We start from the raw sequence: 27,365 nt of genomic DNA on the forward strand, positions 1-27,365 counted from the left end.
ATGTAAGATTGCATGTCATTTCTTCATCTTTGGCTTTTGATTAATCATTTTATTGAATTAACTGTTTACTCTCACAGCTATGGGCTGTGTAAATACATATAGATTATTATGGGAAACAGCTCCCCTAGAGCCACGTCCGTTACTTATGTAAATACTTTATGTAAAGAAAATACTTCCAAACGCAATAGTGTGAAAAATCAGAACTACACAAGATGAGAAAGATTAACAACGGTGTATTTAACTTAAGATGGTATTTTAAAAGGATTTGACATTGATAAAACCAAAAGGTTGCCCTGATTTAGTGGTTCCCAGTGGTTCTGGTGGGAGGGGTTAACTGTGGGGCCGGGCGGAGTTAAGACACAGCTGCCGGGGCTGTGAACCCTTTCAGCAGCGCTTTACTGAGTAACAGGCCTCGCTTCTCTCCTCCGGTTCCTTACTTCGACCCCAAACCAAGAATACGATGTTTGAATTTATATTTATTTCGAAAGAGAGCCCCTGAGAGAAACAACCGAGCTGCTCAGCGAAGTTCTGGACCCTCGCGGTACGTGAACCCAGCGCGCGAGCCATGTTGGGAAATGCTTGTTGTTTAGCCTGGGGTATAAGCGTTGTTTAACGTAACCTTTTAATGTTGTTTAACCTGACGTTAGTGTTTTAACGTAACTTTAATGTTTTAATGTTGTTTAACGTAACGTTAGTTTTTGATGTTTTAATGTTGTTTAACTTAGTTAGTGTTTGTACATAACGTTCTTGTTTTAATGTTGTTTAGGCTAGGGTTTAACGTAACGTTAGGTTTTTAATGTTTTTTAACGTAACGAGTGTTTTACAGTAGTTTAGCCTAGTGTTTTAACGTTAGTTTTTTAATGTTGTTTAACGCAACGTTAGTGTTTTAATGTTGTTTAGCCTAGTGTTTTAATGTTGTTTAGCCTAGTGTTTTAATGTTGTTTAGCCTAGTGTTTTAATGTTGTTTAACCTAGTGTTTTAATGTTGTTTAGCCAAGTTTTCTTATGTTGTTTAACCTAGTGTTTTTTTTTGTTGTTTCGTCTAGTGTTATAATGTTGTTTAGCCTAGTGTTTTCATGTTGTTTAGTCTAGTGTTTTAATTTGGTTTAGTCTAGCCTTTTAATTTGGTTTAGTCTAGTGTTTTAATGCTGTTTAGCCTAGTGTTTTAATGTTGTTTAGCCTAGTGTTTTGATGTGGTTTAGCCTAGTGTTTTTATGTGGTTTGCCCTAGTGTTTTAATGTTTTTTAACTTAACGTGAATGTTGTTTAACGTAACATAGTGTTATAATGTTGTTTAGCCTAGTGTTTTGATGTTGTTTAACCTAACTTTAGTGTTTTAATGTGGTTTAGTCTACTGTTTTAATGTTGTTTAATGTAACGTTCGTGTTTTTATGTTGTTTATCATAGGGTAGTGTTAGTGTAGTGTTTGTGTGTTGTGCTGTGCTTTGAATTATATCTACCTACCTAAATAAATGTCAATGTTTACGCATGTATCTATTGCTTGCTGCTGTTAGTCAGTGCTTTTGAAATATTTTTCCTCATAGCAATTTAAGTGATCATAAATTAATTGATTTAAAGAGACCGTGATGATCTCTTTAGACTCCTTGACGGACCTTAAGAGGTCAATATTGTTTAAGTTATTTCATAATATTCCTGAACTTTGATCCAGTAAACAGTTGACGTCAAGTGAGGCACACTTTGCACTGTTTCTATCTTTTGACCTCCTTTTCTGTTTTCCAGAATGCGCGTGGACCAGGACAGGAGGCAGTCATGGTGCAGGAATACCAATCCCCCGTTAGGGTCTACAAACACCCGTTCGAGCTCATCATGGCGGTGAGTTCTGTCATGCGCTTCCATTGCAGTTATTATTGATAACAACATGATTAAGTCTGTGTCAAATGTTGAGGCATTAAGAAAAACATGGCAAACATGTAATATTTGGGATACTGAAGTCTATACTTTCTACCTCGGAGGCCTCGACAGCAGACATTCCTGAAGTTTTGTTGCATAACATCTGGTGAAACAGTTGCCATACTGTGAGGAAAAAAAACATGTAACCATTAAAACCAACCTTGCTCAGCATTCAGCCAGAGTGGTGTCTTGTTCATTCTGACACCCACCACCATCACTAACAGCTGATTGTAGTCAAGGTTGCTAACCAAGATTTTTAATCCACATGCTCAACTTTTTTTTTATTTTTATCCACTTTCCCACATTTCTGTTAGGCAAGTGTTTTTTCATCACACTCATACTTGCAGTCTAATGGAATAATGTAGCTATTGCCTCAAATGGTCATGAAATACCTGAAGGCTATTTTGGAAGATTAAGATGTCAAATGGTGAAGACAATATAACTGTCAGCATGGCGCGTAAATCACTTGCATATGATTCCTAACTCTTCCAAGAAGGGCTGGATGATATGACCAAAATTAAAAATTTACTTTTGTATCAGTCGATATAACAGTTATTAAATAGTAATCAGTGAATGTGTTAACACTAGACAAGGAAAAAATATCTTTGAAATGGCGAGAACTCCCACTCCCCGCTGATGTCGGCACCTACACACATTTCTGAACAATAGTTGTGCCAAGTCTATGAAACCAATAAAACGATTGTTCTGGAGGGGGGGGTAGGGCAGGGTCGTGTATGAAGAGGGGACTGTGGAGCCCTTTGAGAGTCTGACTGTGATGAAGCGCTATACATTATGTTACAGTACATTCGTTAGGCTGTGGCTTCTATCCAAGGTGCCTTGCAATAAGTGCATTCAACCACAAGAAAAATGTCCAGAATCATGCAAGTGCATAAAATTCAAAAAACAAGCAGACTGCTCCAAGTGCTCCATTTTACAAAGCAGAGATAGCGATCTTTCTTTTATTTGAATGGGCCATGCTGCAGTCTGTGCAGATGAGGTTTCTGTGCAGGGTATTCGCTGTCCTGGGGTCAGTGGGGAGCTTGTTCCACTATCGTGATGCCAGGACCGCAAATATCAGAATGTTTTTGATTGGCAGCTGGGGTCCCATGGAAGTGATTGAGTGGCTAGCCATTTAGCCCCGAGTTGAGTCAGAGCTGCATGAGTGGACCTAACTTGAGGACAAACTGAATGACGCGTAGCGCAGTGTTGAGATAAGACGACCTACAGCAGGAGTCTAAACAAGCAGTGTACAGTAAAACCACACTAGGGGGTTTACGCAACGTGTTGAACCTGTTTACAGAGCGTATTGTTGCTGTAAGCAATGAGCGGAGCACACCGGTTTCAGTATCCATATTCAACCACAAGAAAGGATTCAAACTTCATACACGCACAAACACACACGCACTTCGGTACATTCTGTTGTTCAACCACAGTTCCAAGATCAGTAGAATTTCTTACATATGGAATTGATTGACGCTCACAGAAGAAATGGAAAGGAGACTTAACCCTGCAATTTCAGTTTTTTTCTTTTAATATTGGCCCTTATCAGCGAGTGAGTGCTAGCTCCTGGCGTCGCTACCTTTTGACCTCTCTCCGACCCACCTGACCCCATCTGACCTCGGACCTGTGTGAATGTGGTCTGGCTTTGAAAGCATGCAGTAGCTCCTTTCTACAGACAGGAGTTGGCAACAGGCATCCTAGTGGTGAGGGTGTTTGACGAAGGTGAAAGGTTCTGGGTTCGAACGCCAACGTCCACAGCCTAAGCTGGAGGCATCCTTGAGCAATACGCCTGACCCCTACTTGCTCCTGAGTGACATATATCTGAATCCGTCATTAGTCACTCTGAATTACGATGTTTGCCGAATGAGTGAATGATACATAATTGTGGATATAACCGTATGTGTGTGTGATTTGTTATGACTGTATTCCCTGATTAGACTGTTTATTTACAGGAGGTTCTGGTCATTAAATGCGAAAAACATCAGGACAGATTCTGTCTGTCCATACAGCCCTCAGCATACAATGTGTTGGCTAGCTCTCTGTCGGCGGCAGCCAGGACATAACTGCTCCAGCGTGGTGGAGTAGAGAAAAGACGTCCTTGTGCTGTGATCAGGAGGGGGTAGCATTCACTCCTGGTGTCTGTTATACAACACCAGTTATAGAAGGGCTTAAATTGAGAAGAAGTGTGTTTTTGGATTACATAGATAAGCGTGGTGACATGGTGGAGGTTAAGACTGATTAGACCGCCTGCGTGCTTTGCTCTTTAATGTTTAGAGTTTAGCTGGCTAATCAAATATTAAGTTTGTCTTGTGTTTGCCGAGCGATCAACAGACACGGTACATGGGTTCTCCGGCTCTGACGCAGAGCGCTCTTCTCTCTGCGTTTAACGTTCACTTCAGTAGCTCCTGAGGCCCTTCTAGTTCACACATGTCTGTCAAAAAACGTTCCGTGCCGGTGCTAAAGTTCAGAAAGTAATTCAACCGCTTGGGCGCACGCTAATGTCGCGACTAGCACTGTCAGCGTAAGCTGTCCGGCACATCCATTCATGAAAAACTAACATCATCAGGTTTTGGAAGTAAATGTTTCACAGCCCAACAACAAAACAACAGTATACCTCCCCGGGACGGTGTTAACGACCCGGTTCAGCCTGTGTCTCTGCTTGCCTTGCATATTTCATTGTCACAACAGTTTGTTTTTCTAGTCACACCTCAGCAGATGCTCTTATCCAAAGCATTGAATGTCACATTTTAGATGTCATTAATGATAAGATGGTGGCTAGGATCCCTTCAAGAAGGACGTTTACACTGTAGTTCCACTCCAGAATGGTCTGGCTGGAGGTCAGAAGTCCCCAGTCTCTAGACCACGCCCTTGGCTTCCTACCTTAGTCATCGCATGGTGCTCTGTGTTGTACAAGGCAGAGCGACGCTGGCCTCCCCACAACAGCAGCTGACTGAACTAACGAGGTCGGTGTGCAGTAAACCTGAACATCCACAAAGCATTAAGCAGTACAGTACACACTGTTGTGCTGTTAGCCCCGCGCCCCCACCCCACCCTCCCCCCCCTACTGCTGCTGCTGCTTCAGCTGTTGAATTGGTTTTAGTCATGTGGTGCCAAACTCGCGTCCCCCGGGGAAGCCAGGTTTAGGCTTTCGGGGTTAGCCTGGTTACTGTTGCTGCTGTGGCTGAACATGTGTTGTGTGTCACGGTGAAGGCTGATTTCGTAAACCACCTGTCCACCAACTCAGTTGTGTGATTTTATTATTTTTTTTTTTCCTTTCATTATAAATAGCAACCTTTTCATTAAATCGATGGTGTACTGCAGGCACGATTCACTACTCGTAGCTTGCTAAGGTAGTCAACGTGCAAGCAATTGTGCAGTCTAACCATGGTGGCCCAGTCTTGCTACCCTCTCTAAACTGTGGGGTGGTCACCTCTGCTGCCTCAAATCAGGAAGGTGCTGGGTTTGAGGCCCACTACTGCCACCGGGAATGGAGGGTCTGTGTTCCAGGCCTTTCCACTCTGGAAAGGCCTTTCCACTCTGGAAAGGCCTTAGTGGAAATGTGAGTGGTATGTGTGTATGAACTCCCTGGTTCATGCACACATTCACACAGTGATGGCAGAGTCAGGCATCTTGCTCAGGGACACTCGGATCGAGCTAGCAACCTTCCGGTTACAATTCAACCCGCTCTACCTCCAGAGCTAAGCCGAGCCATCATCAGGGCTCCCGTTTCCCCCAGACTATTAACCATGCAAGACATCAATCCTGCCTTGCCCATGAGCAAGGCACGGGCAAACAAGGATTGGTTCCCAGGCGCAACATTGCGCCCGGGAACCAATTCTTATTTGTAGTGCCCGTGCCTTGCTCAAGGGAAATGCAGCCCACCCCCTGCCTGCAGTGTGTTATGATGGGTTTAATGCAGAGAAGGTCTCCCACTCTGGGGTCAATACGGTCCATCTACCTCTGCTTCAGTGTCTGAAGCGTGTGGTCTGCCCCCATTCCAGGCGTACGTCCGGCGCTTCCCCAAGTGCCCGCTGATCCCGGTGTTCCTGGACAGCGAGGTGATGAATGAGACCCACAGCCCGGACGGGGCGGTGACGGTGACGGAGAGGCGCTGCATGGTGGACGTGGAGGCCCCCCGGCTCCTCAAGCGGGTAAGCCCTGAGTCAGCTCTGTAGGCAGGCTCTCACTGGAGGGGCACCGTCGATAATGGGGCAGGGTTATAGTCCCTGGCTTTGATAAGCCCAAGGGTAATGGGGGGGTTAAATAATGTTACTTCTACTGAATTTGTGTGTGTGTGTGACTTTGTGTGGGACTTTGTGTGAGTGTATGACTATGTGAGTGTATGACTTTATGTGAGTGTGTGACTATGTGAATGTGTGCGATTGTGCTGTCTGTGTTTTGCTACACGTACATATTTAGAAGTATTTTTCTCTCATTCTTATGACCTTGTCCTGTGTGTGTGTGTGTGTGTGTGTGTGTGTGTGTGTGTGTGTGTGGTTAGATGGCGGGCGTGGACTACCTGTACTTCATCCAGAGGAACACTCTGAACCGCCGGGAGAGGACTCTGCACATCGAGGTCCACAACGAGACCTTCTCCAGCCGCGTGTTCGTCAGGGAGCTCTGCAACTACACGGTCAGACCCCCCATGCATCCTCAGGTCTCCTATAGCAACGTCTGAACTGAGCCCCACTTAGCCTCCTCTGGTCTGATGTAGCTCTGTCTGGACTGAGCCCCACTTAGCCTCCTCTGGTCTGATGTAGCTCTGTCTGGACTGAGCCCCACTTAGCCTCCTCTGGTCTGATGTAGCTCTGTCTGGACTGAGCCCCACTTAGCCTCCTCTGGTCTGATGTAGCTCTGTCTGGACTGAGCCCCACTTAGCCTCCTCTGGTCTGATGTAGCTCTGTCTGGACTGAGCCCCACTTAGCCTCCTCTGGTCTGATGTAGCTCTGTCTGGACTGAGCCCCACTTAGCCTCCTCTGGTCTGATGTAGCTCTGTCTGGACTGAGCCCCACTTAGCCTCCTCTGGTCTGATGTAGCTCTGTCTGGACTGAGCCCCACTAAGCCTCCCCTGGTCTGATGTAGCTCTGTCTGGACTGAGCCCCACTTAGCCTCTTCTGGTCTGATGTAGCTCTGTCTGGACTGAGCTCACCCCATGCAGCCTCTTCTGGTCTGATGTAGCTCTGTCTGAACTCATCTCATGCATCCTTTGGGTCTAATGGGTCCACTGATCTAATATAGCAACGTCTGAACTGAGCTCGTGTTGGTTTATCTAATCATGTCCGCTGTAATCTACACTAATTATAGTCGCCCATATCTAATACAGTCCACTGTTCTCTCAGCTCACTGTATCTAATGTTATACATCATCATGTATAAATTTAATTTTGTGCATTATTTCTTCTTGGGTTTTCTTCTTACCTCAAATTTGATTTAAATGTAAACTCCTTTATGTTTATATCATACCAATATGTCTATATATTGTTTTATTAGTACTTGTAACTGGTCATGTCAGGGTGAGGAGTCTTCAGGTCGACCCAATATTGTCCCTAGGCCCCCCCATTGACCTAATGTTGTCTGTGTGACCCCAGAGAACGAGGGGTGTGTTAAAGTCATGACCCAATGTTGTCTGTGACTCCAGGTCCACCCAGAGAATGAGGAGTGGACATGCTTCGAGCAGACGGCCAGTCTGGACATCAAGTCATTCTTCGGCTTCGAGAACTCTTCAGAGAAGATCGCAATGAAGCAGTACGCCAGCAGCATCAAGAAGGTACGCTTTGTCTGCAAACAAATCACAAAGTAAATTTCCATGAACTTGAGGTGGGGCTTTTCTGAACGTCATCGCAGCGCAGGCGCTCTTCTAAGGTTTGTTATGTCCACAGTGTTGACATAATGCAGCCAGCCTCTTCGTGTGTGTGTGTATGGGGTGTGGGGTGTGTGTATCACATGATCCTACCAGCACTCACAGCGGTGGCTTGTGACTGCTGAGAAAATGTCAGATTCGTTGGGACTTCCAGATACACTCATTTGTTTTCTGAGAAGGAAATCCAAAATGCCTTTTGATTCTCAAAGCGTCTTTATTATTTGATTAATGTAGTCTAATAAGCTTAAAGGGGACATATTATGAAATCAACACTTTTCCTGGGATTTGGGGTGTTGTTTTGGGTCTCTGGTGCTCCCACACGCATACAAACTTTGAATAAAGTCCGTACATGATTTTTTGAGTGAGATATGCATTTCTGAAAGTACAGCTCAAAAAGCTCAGCTCCCGGAGTACAATCCCTTTCTCTGCCGGACTGCCGCCGAGCTCCACCCGCCGGAGCTGAGGGACTGGAGCAGGAGCAGCAGGAAAGCTTCGGCTTTATTTCAGCTCCCGGAGTACACCGCCAGAGCTGCCGGACTGCCGCTGAAGCTTCGGCGGCAGTCCGGCAGTCCGGCGCGGGGAGCTCGGCGGCAGTTTGGCAGCTCAGCTCCCGGAGTACAATCCCTTTCTCCTCCATGTCGCAGTTCATGGACTTCAGAGAGTCAAGGCCAAAGTTCCTTTCCCCGAATTCTTCTCAACCATGGCCGAGATATCCCCCACTACGAGTCTTTACTTGTTGTGAAAGTGCCAGAGACGTCAGACGCAGTATTTATGATTCATAATATCATCCAAGGCGCACATAGCTTTTGGCTGTTATATTAGATATAATATTATATAAATACCCATTTATAATATTATTATTATATATTATATTATATAGCTATAGAGCTTCAGGAGTCCGCAAACGGCAACAATCCCTTCTCCACCATGCTGTGGTTCAGTCTGACAGCTCATTGGTCAATGGGCAGCAGCTTTGCATTTAAGCTACAGACACCAGAAACAGCACATTCTGAAGGGACTAAAACAGAGGGGAATAGCGGTAGGCGAGACTTTTTTTTCCTAAAAGCTATTTCTAGCGAACCGCTTCCAAAACATGTTTTCTGGAACTCAAATACTATGTTTACTTGTTGTGAAAACGCCATAATATGTTTCCTTTAAGGACTGTATGAGAATATTATCCTTTTGATGCTGACAGGTCATAGCCACGATATATATATATAATATTAGGGGTGTAACGGTACACAAAAGTCACGGTTCGGTACGTACCTCGGTTTTTAAGTCACGGTACGGTTAATAGTTAAGGAGAAATTAAAAAAAAACTGCTTGTTTCTCAACCCGTAGATAAGCAGCAATGAAAACACCAATAAACTTGGTTATGGCATTTGCATTTCTGAATTCCCAGACAGGGGTTGTTGAAATAGTGTTGTGAGCTGGATTTGCACAACTTTTTTTTTTTTTTACAGCAACGGTGATAGTAGCACCTGCATGGTGCCTTTTCAAATGCGTGTGCATGTTAAAGTGCTGTACGTAGACACGGCGAGCCCTCTCCACAGCCGGAGAGCCTGTCGGAGACCCTCTCCATAGCTTATGTGCGTATCCAATATTTTTTAACTATCCGTTGACGCCATGGACCTATTGGTCGACATAACGGAGATGGCATGGGCTGTGATTGGTCCTCTAACAAAATAGTTTCCTGAATCACTTCTCCGGTTTGACTTTGCACCTTAATTACTTTGTACATTGTTTACTTTGCACCTTAAGGACCAATAAAACACCAAATAAGATTTGAAAAGGTTTGGAAGTTTATTTACAACACTGCTTACATGGTTTGTAGTCAACATATAAGATAGTTCGGGCGGCGAATTGTATTACGTATCTGACATCCCGACGGAGAACTGCTGAGCGGATTACGGAGTCGTCAACCACGCAGGGTGACAGCCAGCTCGTCAGGAGCAGTCAGGGTGAGGCGTCTCGCCTAGGGACACCTCGACACTCGAACTAGCAACCTTCAGGTTAATTGCCAGCCCGCTCTACCTATTGAGCCAAGTGCCAACCTTGTATTGTGAAACACATTGTATCCCCATATTCCTTCCAACACGAGGAGGATGGGACTGTGTAGAGCAGTGGTTCTTACCCTTTGACTCGAGGTGGACCACTTAATTGTCTTCTAGGCCTTTTGCTGACTTTCTCCTATGCAAACGGAACGATTGAGATTAATCCACGTGCCGTGGCTGAGCAAAGAGAGGCGGCCAGGCAGAGGGAACAGTGGAGAGACAGCGCAGCGCTGCTTCTGCTCCCAGTGGCTTTATTAAGTAAACAGACTATCGATTGAAAACATGACAATGGGAAACGGAAGTTTCACACAGAGCGACACTATTTTGAGAAGCCATGATGCAATATCACTGTATTTACAATATTTGCATTTATTCTCAACTATCTGTATTCTTTTTTTCTATGGTTTTATATCTGTTTTTTAAGAATTCATCACTGGATTCACCACGTCACGTATTACCACTGGTTTAAAACAACCGGTATATTGGTCCTTTCCCATTAGCATCTTAGGCCGAGCCGAGTGAAACCATGCCGCGTTGATCAGCGTTTCCATCACCAGTTAAAACGTGCCGAGCTGTGCCGAGTCCTTTCTGAGATGAACCTTCTCTGTGATGGGGTCAGAGCCCCACAGAGCCTCCTCCAAACGGGCCATAATGATGTCTGCCGGGCCGTCTGGACCTCTGTTTCCCTCAGATTCATGGACCAAACACTAAATATAATAATTGTTCTTGTCTGAGACCCATTGTTGGCATGCATGCAGCGTACAGCCCTGAGTTCTGAACAGCTTTGTTTGTTTCGATCCTATAACTACATAATTTAAAAGGGTAATAAAGGGTTAGGTGGAAGTGCACAGCAGTGATTTTAGTTTAACTTTCCCTTGAAAAATAAATGGCTTGTTTGATTTTCATCCAATTATTCTTGTTCTAAAGACTGGACGTGGAACAATACTTGCCACTATTGGATCACTGATATCAATATTCAATGTGTTTTTATTTTTTCCTAAGATCAAGAACATCTTAGATTTAATGGCAAACTGAATATAATAATGTGTTGAGTCATCGACTCTAGACAAGGGCATCACCAGGTAAAAAAAAACCTCAAGCGGGTTGCCCTGTTGTACCGGAGATGGGAAAACATAGAGAGTCCCCGGAAGGCTGTTATGAGTACATAGAGGTATGTTGATACCGTGGTCTCCATGCCAATCCAGTCCTCGGGCCAGTTCCTGCCGTTCCTCTGTGCTACAGCACAACCTCAGGGGGGAGCCGGCTCAGAGCCTGGGTCCGGACCGGCCTGAATGGGGAGGAGATATAACAGAGATATGACACGGAGGAGGAGTCACTCGCTCAGAATGGATGCTCGTGTAGTTCTACAGTGGGCAGTCTACACAGTGCGATTGAAAACCTTCGACACTTTTCAGAGTTTATTCCAAAAAAAATCCTTTTATATTTTTATTCTGTTTATTCTTTAGTTTTGGGTTTGCCAATCAATCACCCAATTACAGAGCAAACCCCCCCCCCCCCCCCCCCCCATTTCAAGCCACATGATTGGTCGAAACAAATATGAAGTGACAAAGTGAAGCGACCCTTCCCCCCAGCTCTGAGCTCTTTAGACTGTCGTCTAACCCCAGCCCCGGTCTCCCCTTCCAGGGGAAGGAGATCATCGAGTACTACCTCAGGGAGCTGGAGCAGGAGGGGGTCACCCACGTGCCTCGCTGGACCCCCTCGGCTGCCCCCAAAGCAGCCACCCTCGGCCGCCTGGCTGCTCCCCCGCTCAGCTCCGTCACCGCCAACACCACCTCCGCCGCCGCCGCCGCCGCCAACAGCACCGCCCCCTGGCCCATCTCTGTCCCCGGACCCAAGACCGGAGCGTCCTCCAGCCCCCCCGAACTGCCCCCCTCCGCACCAGAAGGTGGGTCCTCCAGTGGGGGTAAGCGAGACGCTAGTCTCCATGACGACAGGTCTAGGGTAATAGGGGGTTACTCATTTGAAATATTACCCGTGTTTAACAAAACCAAAGGAGATCTGGGTGGGGGCTTCGGTGGTGGTTGGCTCGCATTTAGCCCATTTAACTCTGCAGTCTAACCCTCTAGCTACTTATTGATGATATGTTTCAGAAATGTATTCTCTGTGTGTTGAAGTGATGAAAGTGCATTCATTCTTGGGAATTGACCCCTATTAAATTGTGCCTTGTATAATGAATACAAGGCCGTAAAATTGTGTGGCGCTTATGATTAGGGAAAGAAAACAGAAAAATATAACCTTTGTGATCCAAAATTAATATATATTCACTGCTCTCTTACTACTCTTATAACCCTTTACTGCTATCCAATTTTCAGAGCGCAATCCCAACAACTTCAACAGTTACTGTTGTGAGGATTACAGTCTGATTATTGTGTTTGAGGAAAAAACTCAAGTATCGCAGTGAATATATTAATTCTGGAGTGTAAAGGTTATATTTTAATGTTTCCTTTCACCAATCATTAGCACAGTACATAATTTTACAGCCTTGGTTTCTGAATAAATTCAGTATATTCATAAATGTGTTCAGTCTTTGTTTCACATTTGCATGTGACTTATTTGGGAGGTTTTCTGTTGACGTCGGTGATTAGGAGGCCAAAACAAAATCCATCTTTTGTCTTGTGGATAATTCAAAGCAACGAGCCGAATGACCCAATAAACACCAGCGAGACACTCCCTACTTCTTGACTCTCTACCGCCTGACCCTTTATAAGTGGAGTTAATCGCTCTGTTGCTGCTGCACGAGTTTCACCGCACTGTAACCGTTGACGATCTGCCCGTAGACAAACTGGACGCCGACTACATCCGGCGTTACCTTGGCGACCTCACTCCCCTGCAGGAGAGCTGTCTGATTCGTCTGCGCCAGGGGCTGCAGGAAACCCACAAAGGAAAAGTGAGTGGTACCACACGCTACACACAGCGACAGAGACAAGCAGACAGCCAAACACTCTCCTGCCAGCACACTGCACTTTAATTATAGTAATGCATTGGCTTCATAGTGCACTTTATGAGCACCCAAACACACTATAAATGTTGTGTTCTTCTTCCAATCATCGTCGCATAAAAGACAGAATTACACAGCTCACAGTAGAGCTGGGATAGTAATCTGTGTTTCACCCAGGTCCTAGGAAAAACTTTTGTCTGGTCCACATTTTAAAAGATCAGTCTTGTCTGTGCACCAGATCTTAAACCACTACTACCAGTAGTGTAAACCCACTCTACCTGCTGAGCTACCACTACTACTAGTAGTACCCCAGGTGGTAGAGCGGGTTGACTTGTAACCAGAAGGTCGCTAGTTTGATCCCTGGCTCCTCCTTGCTGGGTGTTGAGGAGTCCCTGAGCAAGACACCTCACCCTGACTGCTCCCGACAAGCTGGCTGGCGCCTTCCATGGTTGACTCCGGCGTCGCTGTGTGAATGTGTGCACAACTGGGTGAATGTTAGGGGATATTGCAAAGCGCTTTGAGTGGCCACTGGTTAGAAAAAGCGCTGTATAAATGCAGTCCATTTACCACTGAAAACGTCTCCATCACATCGAGCGGTCCCAGATGTAAACCCCGCCCCCCCCCCACAGATCCCCAAGGACCAGCACGTGCTGCGGTTCCTGCGCTCCCGGGACTTCGGCCTGGAGAAGGCCCGCGAGATGCTGTGCCAGTCGCTGACCTGGAGGAAGCAGCACCAGGTGGACTTCCTGCTGGACTCCTGGGAGCGGCCCGGCCTGCTGGCGGACTACTACACCGGGGGCTGGCACCACCACGACAGAGGTGAAGCAAATCTCTAACTATTATAAATAACAGGCTGGTCATTTTCTACAGTTTCAATTTATTATTTCATTTTCTCTGCATCTGTCAGCCAGAATATTCTGTGTGTATTTCTTTGCATGTTCTTATCTTGTGTAGCACTAATACTGTGGTGTAACTAGTGTTGCTTTTGTCAACGAAAATTATGACTAACTATCGTCGTCAACTAACCTTTATCACGCGAGGAAGACGAGACGCAACGTAAATGCTGGTCATGTGACAATAACTATAATTAAATACATCATGCAATATTGTTGACGAATAAAAACGAGACTAAATGTGTTTTACATAATAAAACTCAGCTAAAATGTAATTTTCGTTGACCAAAACCAGTTGAGAAAAATTGTTTATTTTATTTATTTCTGGGGCTGTATCAGGTTTAGCTACTTCCTGAATCCGCGCTCGTCGCGGCACTATTTAGATTCAGAAGACACACCTGTGGTGGTAGCGTTAATGAAAACTTAAGGCCCTGTCCACACTTATCCGGGTAAAAATAAAAACGTCCATTCGCAATGAAAATGATCTCCGTCCACACTACCGTTTTCATATCGTTTACGGAATGTTTTGCATCCACGTTCCACACTGAAAGCCATCCGAAGCCATCCAACTCAAGTATCCGAAAGCCTCCGTCTACCCTGACCACACTACAACGCAAACCCAGCGTTTTCACATTTATCCAACTCAGCGATCATTTTTAAAAAGCATAGTTTTCAGTGTCTGAATTCGCCATTCTAATGTGGACGAACATGTGCATTACAAAAAAGTGAATAATACAATTTACTTTGACTAAAACTAGACTTAAGTAGTCGTGGATAATTGTGACTAAAATAAGACTAAAATGCTCAGACTTTTAGTCGACTGAAACTTGACTAGACTGAAAAGAGTATGAACGTGACTAAAACTAATAAAAACTAAAATGACAGCTTGAAAAGACTAGACTAAAACTAAAACTAAAACAGGCCGCCAAAAACATCAGGTGTAACTCATTTAAATTTTAATTTGCAGTGTACAAACCACCTTTATTTGACATGTCTCTTCACTGGAATTTAGTCAGCCCCACTAAGGGGGTTGGAGAGCATCCAGCTCTGCTAAAAACGATCACTGCCACCCAACATACTTAAAACAGAACAAGACCCTAAAAGGAGTTTTAACGTGTTTGGTCCTCTCTGCCACGCGGCGCTGCCAGGCACGGCGCTTCGTGGTTCGTCTGGTATGTGACCCGCTGGACTCTGAGTTCTGCCCTCACCGTGTCGTATTCAGACCAGAAGTGGAACTGAGAGCCACCGACTACCTCCAACACTTGTGATGCTGTGGCTTTAAAAGACGTTATAAAACATGTGTTCTTCCCTATTGAACCATTTCAGAATTTAGATGGGACAAAATTACAAATAACCATGTTGAGACAGCCCTATTTTTAAAAGGTGTCAGCGCATTTATAACATTGTTTGTGAAGAACTAGATCCTTTTTAAATCAAGAACTTTTTCTGCCCTGATGCCGTAAACATCCTCTTGCATCCACATAATAGACGGTTGAATTGCGACCATTTTAGTCTCAGTCTTGATCCCTGCATGTAGTAGGTGACTGCAGGTGGGACCCAAACCTAGGACGCAGCAAGGGGTACTGCCTACATGGTTAGCACACTGTTGAGCCACTGAGCTCATAGGGGGAACACTCTTAACAGGTCTGTCAATAGACCAGGGTGGACTCTGTGCCAAATAGTTTTTGGGTCTGGAACAGAGGTCTAGGTCAGAATCTGTGTGATGTAGCAGATAACCCCCTGTTGAGTTCACTGGACCTGCGTCATTGGTCTCCACGGTGTGTTCCTCTGGAGCCCTCGTGAGGGATGGCTGCTCGGGGAGGCTCTACCGCACGCATCTCAAACACCGAGGCCTTATCCCTTGTGTCAATGTTGCATCGGAAGGAATCACATCTTCCGTTGGTCTCCTAGCAACAGCGTATGTTGCTTCCAGTGCACACAAAGGCCTACAGTACTCGCAGAGCTGGAGCCGTTTGGAACGTTTCCATGCCCTGCTGTTTCCGATCGTTTTCCTTCTCTGGAATATCACAAGTTCTCATTCTTTACTTTCTACACCCAACTGTCGGAGTGCAGCTCTATACCCACTCGCTGCAGGCCGACACCGGTGATTTCAGGAACATCTACATTGGCTAGTTTGTCTGTAATGAGTCGTATCATCAGAGCAGCGTTTCTTAACCTATGGGTCAGGAACCAGAATGCGTTGCCTTTCAGTCGAAGGTGTGTTACAAAAAAACAAATGAATCACCTTCCCCCTGTCTTCTGAGTCAGTTTTCAGTGTGTGTGATTAGGTCCAACAATAACAATCACCAATGTTGTGTCCCGAGATGAAACGAGGTGAAGAACCCCTGCATTAAACGGTTCTTACTGGCTGCACACAAGAAAATCTCACTTCAGTCCCCCTCTGTAAATAATCCAGAAACACAGCTCAACGAAAGTTCCCTTCCCTGAACTCTGAATGCAAGCGAAAAGCAACGCAAAGTGCATCAAGATTGGTTCTGAATTCGGAGAAAAGCCTGGTGTGAGTCTGAAGCTGGAGGAACCAGCCAGCTCACATCTGCAGCGGGCCCCCGGGGGCCCCCGCTACCGGTCAATGATTAGCCGTGGGCCCCAGCCTGCCATCTGTTGTGTCTGCCGAGGTAAACAGCGCTTGCTAATTGCCGCGTTGGGCATGGCTCCAGGGCTCTCCCCGTCGCCGCCTCCGTCTGATGAAGACGCGAGGAGCGCTTTAAACGGCGTGACCAGCAGTGACAGCGCGCTTACTGGTTAACGGGCTCCTCAACCTCCTCTGATGAGTCGCGGCACCACGGAGGCGCGCTGGAGGAGAGAGGCGGCATGTTGTTGGAGTCAAATGTCCGCTGGCTTTTGAGTTTAAATGGACGAGCCACAGGCGCTGATTACATTTAGCCCGGCGCATCTCCCGCCTAATGCAGCTTTAGAAATGTCAGTCGTCTCTTTCAGAAACAGACATATATAAATATATATAGCTGCCTGCCTGCTCAAAACCTGGAACTGATCCAAAGGATGTGAAAGAATTAAGATAATAAATAAATGAATAAATAAAGGACTCAATAAAGATGACATACCATCTGTAAAGAGCATTTAGCCCCCCCCCCCCCCCCCCCCCCCCCCCCCCTGCAAAAGGGCTCCAAGCCATCAAAGACTGTTCTTAAAGGAGACATATTATACCACCAGGTGTGAGTGTGATTAGCCTTACAAGCCATTTCGAAATTCTGCCCAATATGACATCACTAGTGGGCGTGTGTCCACCAGTGTGTCCATCCAGACTGGATCAACGTTTACTTCAGTCCACTGGGTAGGCTGGTAGACTGATCTATGCAGCACAGATCTAGGTGGACACGCCCACTAATGATGTCATATGGGGCAGATTTTTGAAACGGCTTGTAAGGCTAATAACACTCCCCCCTGGGGGTATAATATGTCTCCTTTAAGCTCCCAGGATTTGACGGCATGCGTGACATGCATTGAAGTTCAATGAAGTTCAAATAGTGCAGAACCTTTTTTCAAGGGGCCTGACGATGTAATTAGCTGGATATACGAGTGTTACAACAGGGCTACTGCTACATGTGCTTTACAGGGCATGCCTTACAACTATGTGAATATATTTACATTTCATGCAATGCAAAAGCTTCCAAAACACTCTTTAAACGTGTTTCTCGATGGCTCCAGTGGAGCGGTCACTGAACACATGCTTTAACAGTATGGTTGTTCGTTCAGACGCATTACTGAGGGCAGTCACCGTGGTTCGGTTGTGTATTCATAGGGTGTTCTCTGTGTGTGCTGTAACTGCGTGTGGTTGTGTGTACAAATGGGGTTCTCGCTACGTGTTGTGTTGTAACTGCGTGTGGTTGTGTGTTGAGATGAGGTTCTCTATGTGTTGTGCTGTAACTGCGTGTGGCTGTGCTTCCAGACGGCCGCCCTCTGTACATCCTGCGCCTGGGTCAGATGGACACCAAGGGCCTGGTCCGGGCGCTGGGGGAGGAGGGCCTGCTGAGACAGGTGAGTCCTTCTGCTGCATAGGACCAGCATGCACCTCTTCTGACTCCAACATCTACCTGCCTGGAGTCACCGTCGCTCACTCACCTGTTCTGTGTAGACACATTTCAATTCTTAAATACACAGATATACACACATTGTCTTTGCTCTTGTAACTTAGGTTCTGTAAAGGTTCTGTAAAGATGAACCTAGGGTCTGTAAAGTCCTATCCTAGGTTCTGTAAAGTCCTAACCTAGGTCCTGTAAAGTCCTATCCTAGGTTCTGTACAGTCCTATCCTAGGTTCTGTAAAGTCCTATCCTAGGTTCTGTACAGTCCTATCCTAGGTTCTGTACAGTCCTATCCTAGGTTCTGTACTGTCCTATCCTAGGTTCTGTACTGTCCTATCCTAGGTTCTGTACAGTCCTATCCTAGGTTCTGTACAGTCCTATCCTAGGTTCTGTAAAGTCCTATCCTAGGTTCTGTATTGTCCTATCCTAGGTTCTGTACAGTCCTCACCGCGGTCTGTCGTTGTGTTCCCTCAGGTCCTCTCCATCAACGAGGAGGGTCTGCGGCGCTGTGAGGAGAACACCAGGGTGTTCGGTCGACCCATCAGGTACAAGAGAACCAAGTCCTCGCTGCTTATTGGTTTTGTGTTAGCTTTTCACCGCACAAAACCCTACAATGGGCTTGGCAAGAGGCCATTCCCATTGTGGCCACTAAGCTAATGTATTAATACCATTGTAGAAGGCAGCCACACGCTACGCTACACTGCTATATTAATACTATTTTAGCAGGTAGCCAAAGCTAGGCTACGCTAACATCTACTATAAGTCGCCATGACAGCGTAGCCACAGGCTAGGCTAGGCTAACCCTGACGTCCGCTGCTTCATTGCTAGCTGCTGGACGTGCCTGGTGGACCTGGAGGGGCTGAACATGCGGCACCTGTGGCGGCCGGGTGTGAAGGCCCTGCTGAGGATCATCGAGGTGGTGGAGGCCAACTACCCCGAGACACTGGGCCGCCTGCTCATCCTGAGGGCCCCCCGGGTGTTCCCCGTGCTCTGGACCCTGGTGAGACCCCCTCAACCGCTAGATCAAACACCTCCACATGACATCCCCCTAACATGACTTTGTCTTATTACGACGTCACCTTAGCATGATGCCGCCTTATTATGACGTCAACTCTACATGGCTTTAACATTACTTTATTATTATCGAAATAAAAATCCAAACCTATACTTTTATGACATGGGTTGAGCTCCAGTATAGCTCACCACAGTTTTACAAGGTTCAATAGTTAGACGTGAAATGTGTCACCTGCCACTTGATATCCTGAACTACCAGGCCTAGAACAATGAGACGGCGTGATGCCCTGTACCTTATGAAACGGTCCTTGACCGATGAGATTTATGTTCTGCCAGGTGAGTCCCTTCATCGACGAGAACACCCGTAAGAAGTTCCTGGTGTACGCGGGGAACGACTACCAGGGCCCAGGAGGGCTGCTGGACTACATCGACAAGACCATCCTGCCTGACTTCCTGGGCGGCTCCTGCATGGTGAGGCACCGCCCACCACACCCACGGGCATCTAAATGCTTCCATCATAAAGCACTAGTCGTCATGGGAATGGGGGGGGGGGGGGAAGACGACTTGTTAATGTGGGCACACACACACGCACAGACGGACACAAATACATACATACACACACAGGCGACACACAGAGACAAACACATACATAAACCAACCAACACACACACATAAACCAACACACAAACCAACAACCACTCACACACGCATAAACCAACACACACGCACATAAACCACCAACACCTTTATCTTTTGCCTCCTCCTAGTCAGCCACTGGTTTATTCCGGTTATTACTTATCACGTTGACGCGCTAACATGCTAACAGGCATGGTCATAGCATGCTTCATAGCATAGCCTTCCTAGCCTTAAAAGCCATCAACCCCTGTTTTATGCCAGGAAGTCAGTCGGTCAATTTTGCTCCTCCGCCAGACGTCCGCATTGTTCAGTCCTCCACTCTCACTTCCTGTTTTCCCCGTGTCATGTGACAGTGCGAGCTGCCAGAAGGGGGCGTGGTCCCCAAGAGCCTGTACCGCACGGCGGAGCAGCTGGAGAGCGAGGAGAACCGGCTGTGGGCCGACGCCATCTACAAGAGCGCCAGCGTCTTCAAGGGAGCCCCCTACGAGGTATGATAGTACCCCACCTTTTACACCTCATTTTAGTCCCCCTACGAGATACCCCACCTTTCACAAACCATCTAGCCCCCCTACAAGTTACCCCACCTTTTACACCCTATCTCCCACTATGAGTTACTCCACCTTTTACACTACCTTTACCCCACCTTTTACACACTCTGACCTCCCTACGAGGTACCCCACCTTTTACACACTATCTGTCTCTCCTTACGCCTTCATCAAAAGTGAGTGACAGTGAGTCTTAATATGGTTCATAAGGAGCAGGTATGTGGGGTTTACGGCTTCTTGTATCGACTAGTCTACCCTGCGCCGTTTCAATGCACGCTTCAAACCAGACTGGATAAACGGTTGTAGCTTCGGGGCAGGTATCAATGCTACGCTGAGCGTGTTGTGCAGCTTCACCGGAGTCTAAATTGGGTTAGCAGAGTTCCAGCGTCTGACGGCATGCCAGGATAAATACAATATGAAAGGAGAACTGTTTTAACACAACAGGCCTCATTCGTTCCCCAACCACCAAAGCACCTATTCCATGTTCGGCCAGCTCTCAGTTCACTTTAATCTTTCAGGTTGGTCTTACGCTGCTCTCAACCACCGTCTGTAGTCCAGTCCATCCTGGATGAATCCAGTCTATAAAATAGACTACACCGCTGAACTGAATTCTGTTGTGGTTTGAGTACTTGCCGAAAGGTTTCTAGTTAGGTTCGGATTCGACTCCCTAAGGCCTACAGGTATACCGCAGGGAATCTAACTAGGAACCTAACTAGGATGCTAATGGGTCTGATGGACCTAACCCCTACCTGCTCCAAAATGACGTGGATTTAAGAGTGACTTTGGATTAAATGACTAAATAGTAAATAGAGTCATCTGATTAGTCAGATACTGGTCTCGTAACAAACCGCTAGGGCTCATGTGTCTGACGCCTGGTGTCTGTGTTTGTAGAAGTGAGCGCCCGCCTTGAGGTGGTCATTCAGGTTAGTCCTGTAGTGCTTAATATAAACACGCAGGGGGAGACGGCCGTGCACGTGAGGGTGGCCTCTTGGAAACCGCCCTTGGTGCTGATGTAATCACTGTGCCAAAGTTTACTGTTCTGTAAAAAACTCTGCAGAGGAGAGTTACAGAGGAGGTTATATCATCTGTCTTAGGAGCCTGAATGCTATGGTTGATCCTCTGATACCGTGGAGTGCAGTGCCACCTGCTGGTAGAAATAAATATCATTCTCATCTGTTATATATCGGTTCAGTCGCTACAGTCAGGGAGGGGCTAGAGGCTGGATATAAACATCCCTACCATCAGGGGGCCTGAAACCAGTAGGTTAGCTTACCTTTCAAATGCTTTGGTTTTGCAGTACCTGGTTTTACTTTTGGAGAAAGTTCTGTGATTGTTTATGTCTCTGTTATCATATTGTAAACTTCATCCAAGTGGTTTTTCTGGTCCGCTTGCTCATTGAAGTCTCTGTCCACGTCCAAGTGAACTCTGGTTCTGTTCGCTTCAGATGCAACCTTGATGTGAACCGACTTAGTGGACCAGATATCAGAGCATTAAGGGTTGAATGTACACTTTTGGACGACGTCTTTTAAAAGCGTTCCTGTGATCACTCTCAAAAACACTAAATTATTCAGTTTTAAATGGGGTCAAGTTTTTATCTGTAGGAACAAAATGAAATAAAACCAAGATGCATGCATAGTTGTGGCTGCTCATTCTTGTAGTCCGCAGCAAGGAAGCACGGCGAGTTTCCCGTCCAATCAACAGGGGATGTGTTTGTTTAGTGTCCTTCCCCTTAAAAAGGCAACGCCTAACCAAATAAAAAGTTAAAGTATCATCTTAACCCCTCAATCAGACTACCCAGCTCCTGGGTGTTAAAACCTGCCTCCTGTCTTCTCCTGCCCCCAGCTGCTCATTGACATCGCGGAGGTGTCCTCTGTCATCACCTGGGACTTTGACGTGTGTAAGGGCGACGTGGTGTTCAACATCTTCCACTCCAAGCGGGCGCCCACCCCCCCTAGGAAGGAGGCGCCGGGCGCCACCCCCTTGGTGGGCGGGGCCAACCTGCCCCTGATTGACAGGAACTGGACGCTGGGCCAGGACTACAGCAAGGTGGAGACAGCGCTGGCCTGCCGCGAGGGCGAAAGCGTCCAGGTACGTGGGGCCCGGGGTCCTCGGGGTTCACGGCGGGGGTCTGAGTCACCCCCGGTTAGGGGTGGGTGGGGTGACTCGGACCCCACTGGACTGTTTTTTTTCTCTTTCTTCTGACAAATGGACTTTGTCAGAGCAAAGTAGCTTTGGATGAATGCGTCTGCTGAATGCCCTGAATGAAAATGTAATGCCATGGTGACGGGTTCTATTCCCGTAGTAACTGCAGGGTCAGGTTGATTTCCCTCCAAGGTGAGGGGTTCGAGTCCCTAGGGACTGACTGGTGTCACCAAGTCCTCATTGTTAGAGTATTCCTCATGGTTGCTGTGAGGATCTTTATTTGGGAGTGATTTCGTTGTGAGGACTTGAGGATCGATTGGACCGTGTGCCTTTGGGAAACAAAACTATCCGTTGCAATAAAGGCACAAAATCCTAATTATCTGAGCACTCAAGACAGTGAGGGCTAACCGTCCTCCTCTGTCCCTTCTCATCCTCAATCTCACTCCCTATCTCACTCACTCCCTCTCTCACTCTTACTATCACTTAATCCCTCCCTTCTTCTCACTCCCACTCTCCCACTCTCTCACTCACTCACTCACTCACTCCCCTCCCTCCCCCAGGGCTCCCACATCACCCGCTGGCCCGGCTTCTATATCCTGCAGTGGCGGTTCCAGGGGGCTCCGGCCTGCGCGGCCTCCAGCCTGCCCAGGGTGGACGACGTGCTGGCCTCGCTGCAGGTCTCCTCCCACAAGTGCAAGGTCATCTACTACACGGAGGTGCTGGCCTCGCAGGACTTCAGGTCGGTCCCACCGCCACTGTGTTCTGCTAGCGGGATGTAGCCGCTAATGGGTCTGCTAATGGGACGTAGTCGCTAATGTGTCTGCTAAAAGGATGTAGCCGCTAATACCTCTGCTAACAGAAAGTAGTCGCTAATACCTCTGCTAACAGGATGTAGCCGCTAATCTTTCTGCTAGCAGGATGTAGCCGCTTAAACGTCTGCTAACCGAATGTAGGCGCTAATAGGTCTGCTAACAGTATGTATCCGCTAATAAGTCGTCTAACCGGATGTGATCGCTTATTGTTCTCCTAACAGTATGTACCCGCTTATACTTGTGCTAACAGCCCGTTACCGCTAATACGTCTGCTAACAGTAATATTCGCTATATATTCAAATATTGTAGCCGCTTATACGTCGGCTAACAGAATGTAGCTGCTAATCAGTTTGCTAACGGTATGTAGTGGCTAGTTGATCTGCTAACGGTAGCTGCATATCAGTCTGCTAACAGTATGTAGCTGCTAATAGGTCTGCTAACAGTATGTAGCCAATATCTGCTCAGTGGGATTCACCTCTTCATGCTCTGACCCTCCCCTGGCGTTGGGCTTCTTTGGCTGGGAGAAATGAGCCAAAAGTTTCATGAAGCACAGGCCCATGTTTTTCACTAAACTGCGGGTCTTTTTTTTCCCTCAAATGTTTTGTCAGCTGAAAAGACATCTTAGACTTTGAGGACCACTGCCCTCCATCATATTAACGTCACCTTGCTGCTCCCCAGGGGGTCCATGACCAGTCTGGAGTCTAGCCACAGTGGCTTCTCCCAGCTCAGCGCAGCCACCACCGCCTCCAGCCAATCACACACCAGCTCAGGCATATCCAGGTAGCATCTGACCAATGGGAAGAGAGCACCGTGAGGACGTGGACTCCTGTTGGCTTGTACTGTGGACTTAACGAACACTTTTAGAATAACAAAATACTTAACACTTGACTATGGTTTCGCGAATTATGATATTCAGCATTTAGTTTTATTGTTAATATAAATAATATGAATATATATATATTTATATCCGAGTAGCATATTGTTGACTTGAGGGTTCCTGTATTATCACAATCCTTTAATAAACTTCTTCTTTGGCAAGCAATGGTTGACTTTAATTTGTTTAAAGGACAATTCTGGTATTTTGAACATTGTGCCCCCTTTAGGATGAAATAGAGTTGTTAACACCGAAATTTTGAATATTGGTCTTGTCTCGAGTATTTGGCTAATTTCGAATCGCCCCTGCCTTCTTCACAATGGCTGGCTATGGGCATTCACAAACCTGTCCTTAAAACACCCCTAAATGTTTGTTTTCAGAAATGCGATAACTCATCGAGTGGTTACTGGTGTTCGTTGATGTTCCTCATCAAGTATCGTAGCAGAATACAGTTTCTGTCGTGTTTTATTTGGCATTTTGTAAATCAGCCTTTTGTAAATGAAACGGAGACTGGATCCGGAAACGGAAAGGGGGGTCTAGTCTTTTCACTCGGATCTCCCAAGCCCCAACCACAGCGAGTTCTACCAGCATCCAATGCGGAAGTGACAAACATTGCAGTAGCACCGGGTGGCCACTATGAGGTGTTACCAAAAGTGAGCAATTCTTCGTTGACTCACTTGTTAAACAGGCCGTTTTCACAATCTTATTAAACCTATTTTCAGCCTGGTCCAAAAAAACATTCTAGTCAGTATGTTTAGTAAATATCTCCATGACAACACTGAGGGGGGTGAATTTTTTTTTTAGCAGGCTAGTTTTTATTTTATTGGAGGTTAACATTTATGAATAATTAGGGGCGCGGTCTCTTGAGTGACAGCTGACCCTCACCCCGACTCGTCGTACAGCTGTATCTACTCATCACCTCGGCTAGTTTTCAGAATTAGCATGCTATCTCCATCATGTTGACCTCGACTGCGTTCATTCCTATTGTTCATTCCGGGGCCAAGATGCAATACTAACTGATCGTTTAAAAACTAATGAGCTACGAGCTAATTCGGTGTACGTCACCTAGATGGGCATATCTCCCTCCCACCGACGTCACATCAATGCCCTTTTTTGGTCAGAGGAAATGAGGCGGAGTCAAACTATGCCAAGAGAATTGGATGCAGTTGGAATAAATGAGGTCTGCCCGGATGTTACATCCATTTTATATACTATCTATGTTCTCTGTATCAACAGTAGGGCTAGAACCGAGCGAAAAGACTACAATCAACCCCCCCTTTCCGTTTCGTGTCCGGTTTACGTTTCATTTACAAAATGCAGATTTACAAAATGCCAAATAAAACACAGAAACTGTATTTCGCTACACTTGATGAGGAACATCAACAAACACCACTAACCACTCGATGAGTTTCACATTTCTGAAAACGAACGTTTGGCGTGTTTTAAGGACCGGTTTGTGAATGCCCATAGCTAGCCATTGTGAAGCAGGCAGGGGCAATTCTAGGTTTTTGAAATATCCAGGGCTTAGCCCAGAGGGAAAGGGAAAATGCGCGTGGCAAATTTTTTTGCATGCTTTATTGCGCATGCACATTTTTCATAATGTTTTACCTAAATACACAAAATACGCAATTTATTATAGCTGCAAATAGCTACCTGACTGCTGTGCTGCTTATCACCAGACATCTAAAGTTCCATTCAAGTTATTTCAGAGTAAAATGAATACAAGTGAGACAGACTATATATATATATATATATATATATATATATATATATATATATATATATATATATATATATATATATATATATAGTGCTGTCAAGCGATTAAAATATTTAATCGCATTAATGTCATAGTTAACTCGCGATTAATCACACATTTATTCTATCATAAATATCCCTTGATTTCATGCTGCTAGCCTTTTAGTGAGATCAGAGAGTGTGGAGAAGGACCGTAAGAAGAGAGACCCGCAGTGAATTCTACCCGGTCCACTTGACATCGGGTAGGTGCATGACAGTGGTAGGCCTACCGTAAAACTTCAATAGCCCAGGTTTTTATTTGTTTCAATCACTGAACTTTCGAACAAAACTCTTGCTCAGCAAAGATGGGAAATACTATAACATTTATTTTTTAAACCAGTATGAATATTCCGTTAAAGGCCCGGTGGGCCTTTAACGTTTCGGGGCTGTCGGGCTGATTACTGCGGGATAACAATATTGCGTTTATGAAAGTTCCTTGCTGCGCCGTCCGGCAGCCTGAGCTGTGCGCCCGCAACCTCTCACTCACTCCACAGACGCAACGCTCACAAACTGTCAACATCGTAACCAAGTCGATTTTGTCTAAATGGGAGTAACTGAGCGGCCCGTTCCAAAGTGGTACAGCCCAGGTGGGCCTTGAACTACAATTGGTCAGAAAGACGTAACGGCTAATGACAACATTGAACTCTCGTGCAGGCTCGAACAGAGTGACCAACACACACACACACTTTTAAGGAGTTTTTCACCCGCTCTGTATCCTTGCTTGCTCCAACAAGTTTGTGCAGCGTGCTTGTTGGTTTGTTTCCGGTGTAGATCCGGAATGGTGTTGTAGTTTTTCTAACGTGACTAGTTGTTTCTAGACACCAGGTGAAAAAACTACGTTTGCCAAGCCAAAAGAGCGTTAATCGCGCAATAAAAAAATTAACGCTGTTAATAGCGCGTTAAACTAACAGCACTAATATATATATATACACACACACACACACACACACACACACACACACACACACACACACACACACACACACACACACACACACACACACACACACACACACATATACAGTGGGGCAAAAAAGTATTTAGTCAGCCACCAATTGTGCAAGTTCTCCCACTTAAAAAGATGAGAGAGGCCTGTCATTTTCATCATAGGTATACCTCAGCTATGAGAGACAAAATGAAAAAAAAAAATCTAGAAAATCACTGTCTGATTTTTAAAGAATTTATTTGCAAATTATGGTGGAAAATAAGTATTTGGTCAATAACAAAAGGTCATCTCAATACTTTGTTACATGCCCTTTGTTGGTAATGACAGAGGTCAAACGTTTTCTGTAAGTCTTTACAAGGTTTTCACACACTGCTGCTGGTATTTTGGCCCATTCCTCCTTGCAGATCTCCTCTAGAGCAGTGATGTTTTTGGGCTTTCGCTGGGCAACACAGACTTTCAACTCCCTCCAAAGATTTTCTATGGGGTTGAGATCTGGAGACTGGCTAGGCCACTCCAGGACCTTGAAATGCTTCTTACGAAGCCACTCCTTTGTTGCCCGGGCGGTGTGTTTGGGGTCATTGTCATGCTGAAAGACCCAGCCACGTTTCATCTTCAGTGCCCTTGCTGATGGAAGGAGGTTTTCACTCAAAATCTCCCGATACATGGCCCCATTCATTCTTTCCGTCACACGGATCAGACGTCCTGGTCCCTTGGCAGAAAAACAGCCCCAAAGCATGATGTTTCCACCCCCATGCTTCACTGTAGGTATGGTGTTCTTTGGATGCAACTCAGCATTCTTTCTCCTCCAAACACAACGAGTTGAGTTTTTACCAAAACGTTCTATTTTGGTTTCATCTGACCAT

General features: G+C 46.0%; 1 protein-coding gene across 1 annotated transcript; it reads left to right on the forward strand.

Annotated features, from left to right (window-relative positions):
• The first annotated feature begins 373 nt into the window (after positions 1 to 373).
• LOC307083279 (SEC14-like protein 1) lies at positions 374 to 23,927 on the forward strand. Its single transcript, XM_079747112.1, has 16 exons — positions 374 to 541; positions 1,739 to 1,831; positions 5,911 to 6,060; positions 6,411 to 6,542; positions 7,547 to 7,675; positions 11,467 to 11,728; positions 12,621 to 12,730; positions 13,411 to 13,600; positions 17,603 to 17,691; positions 18,211 to 18,281; positions 18,565 to 18,736; positions 19,087 to 19,221; positions 19,740 to 19,874; positions 21,774 to 22,019; positions 22,634 to 22,812; positions 23,564 to 23,927. The coding sequence occupies exons 2-16, from the start codon at positions 1,769 to 1,771 to the stop codon at positions 23,667 to 23,669; spliced, it is 2,169 nt and encodes a 722-aa protein (XP_079603238.1). The 5' UTR covers positions 374 to 541; positions 1,739 to 1,768; the 3' UTR covers positions 23,670 to 23,927.
• Positions 23,928 to 27,365: the final 3,438 nt, after the last annotated feature.

The sequence above is a fragment of the Pollachius pollachius genome (assembly GCF_949987615.1).
Source record: "Pollachius pollachius genome assembly, chromosome: 11".
In the NCBI taxonomy this organism is placed as follows: Eukaryota; Metazoa; Chordata; class Actinopteri; order Gadiformes; family Gadidae; genus Pollachius; species Pollachius pollachius.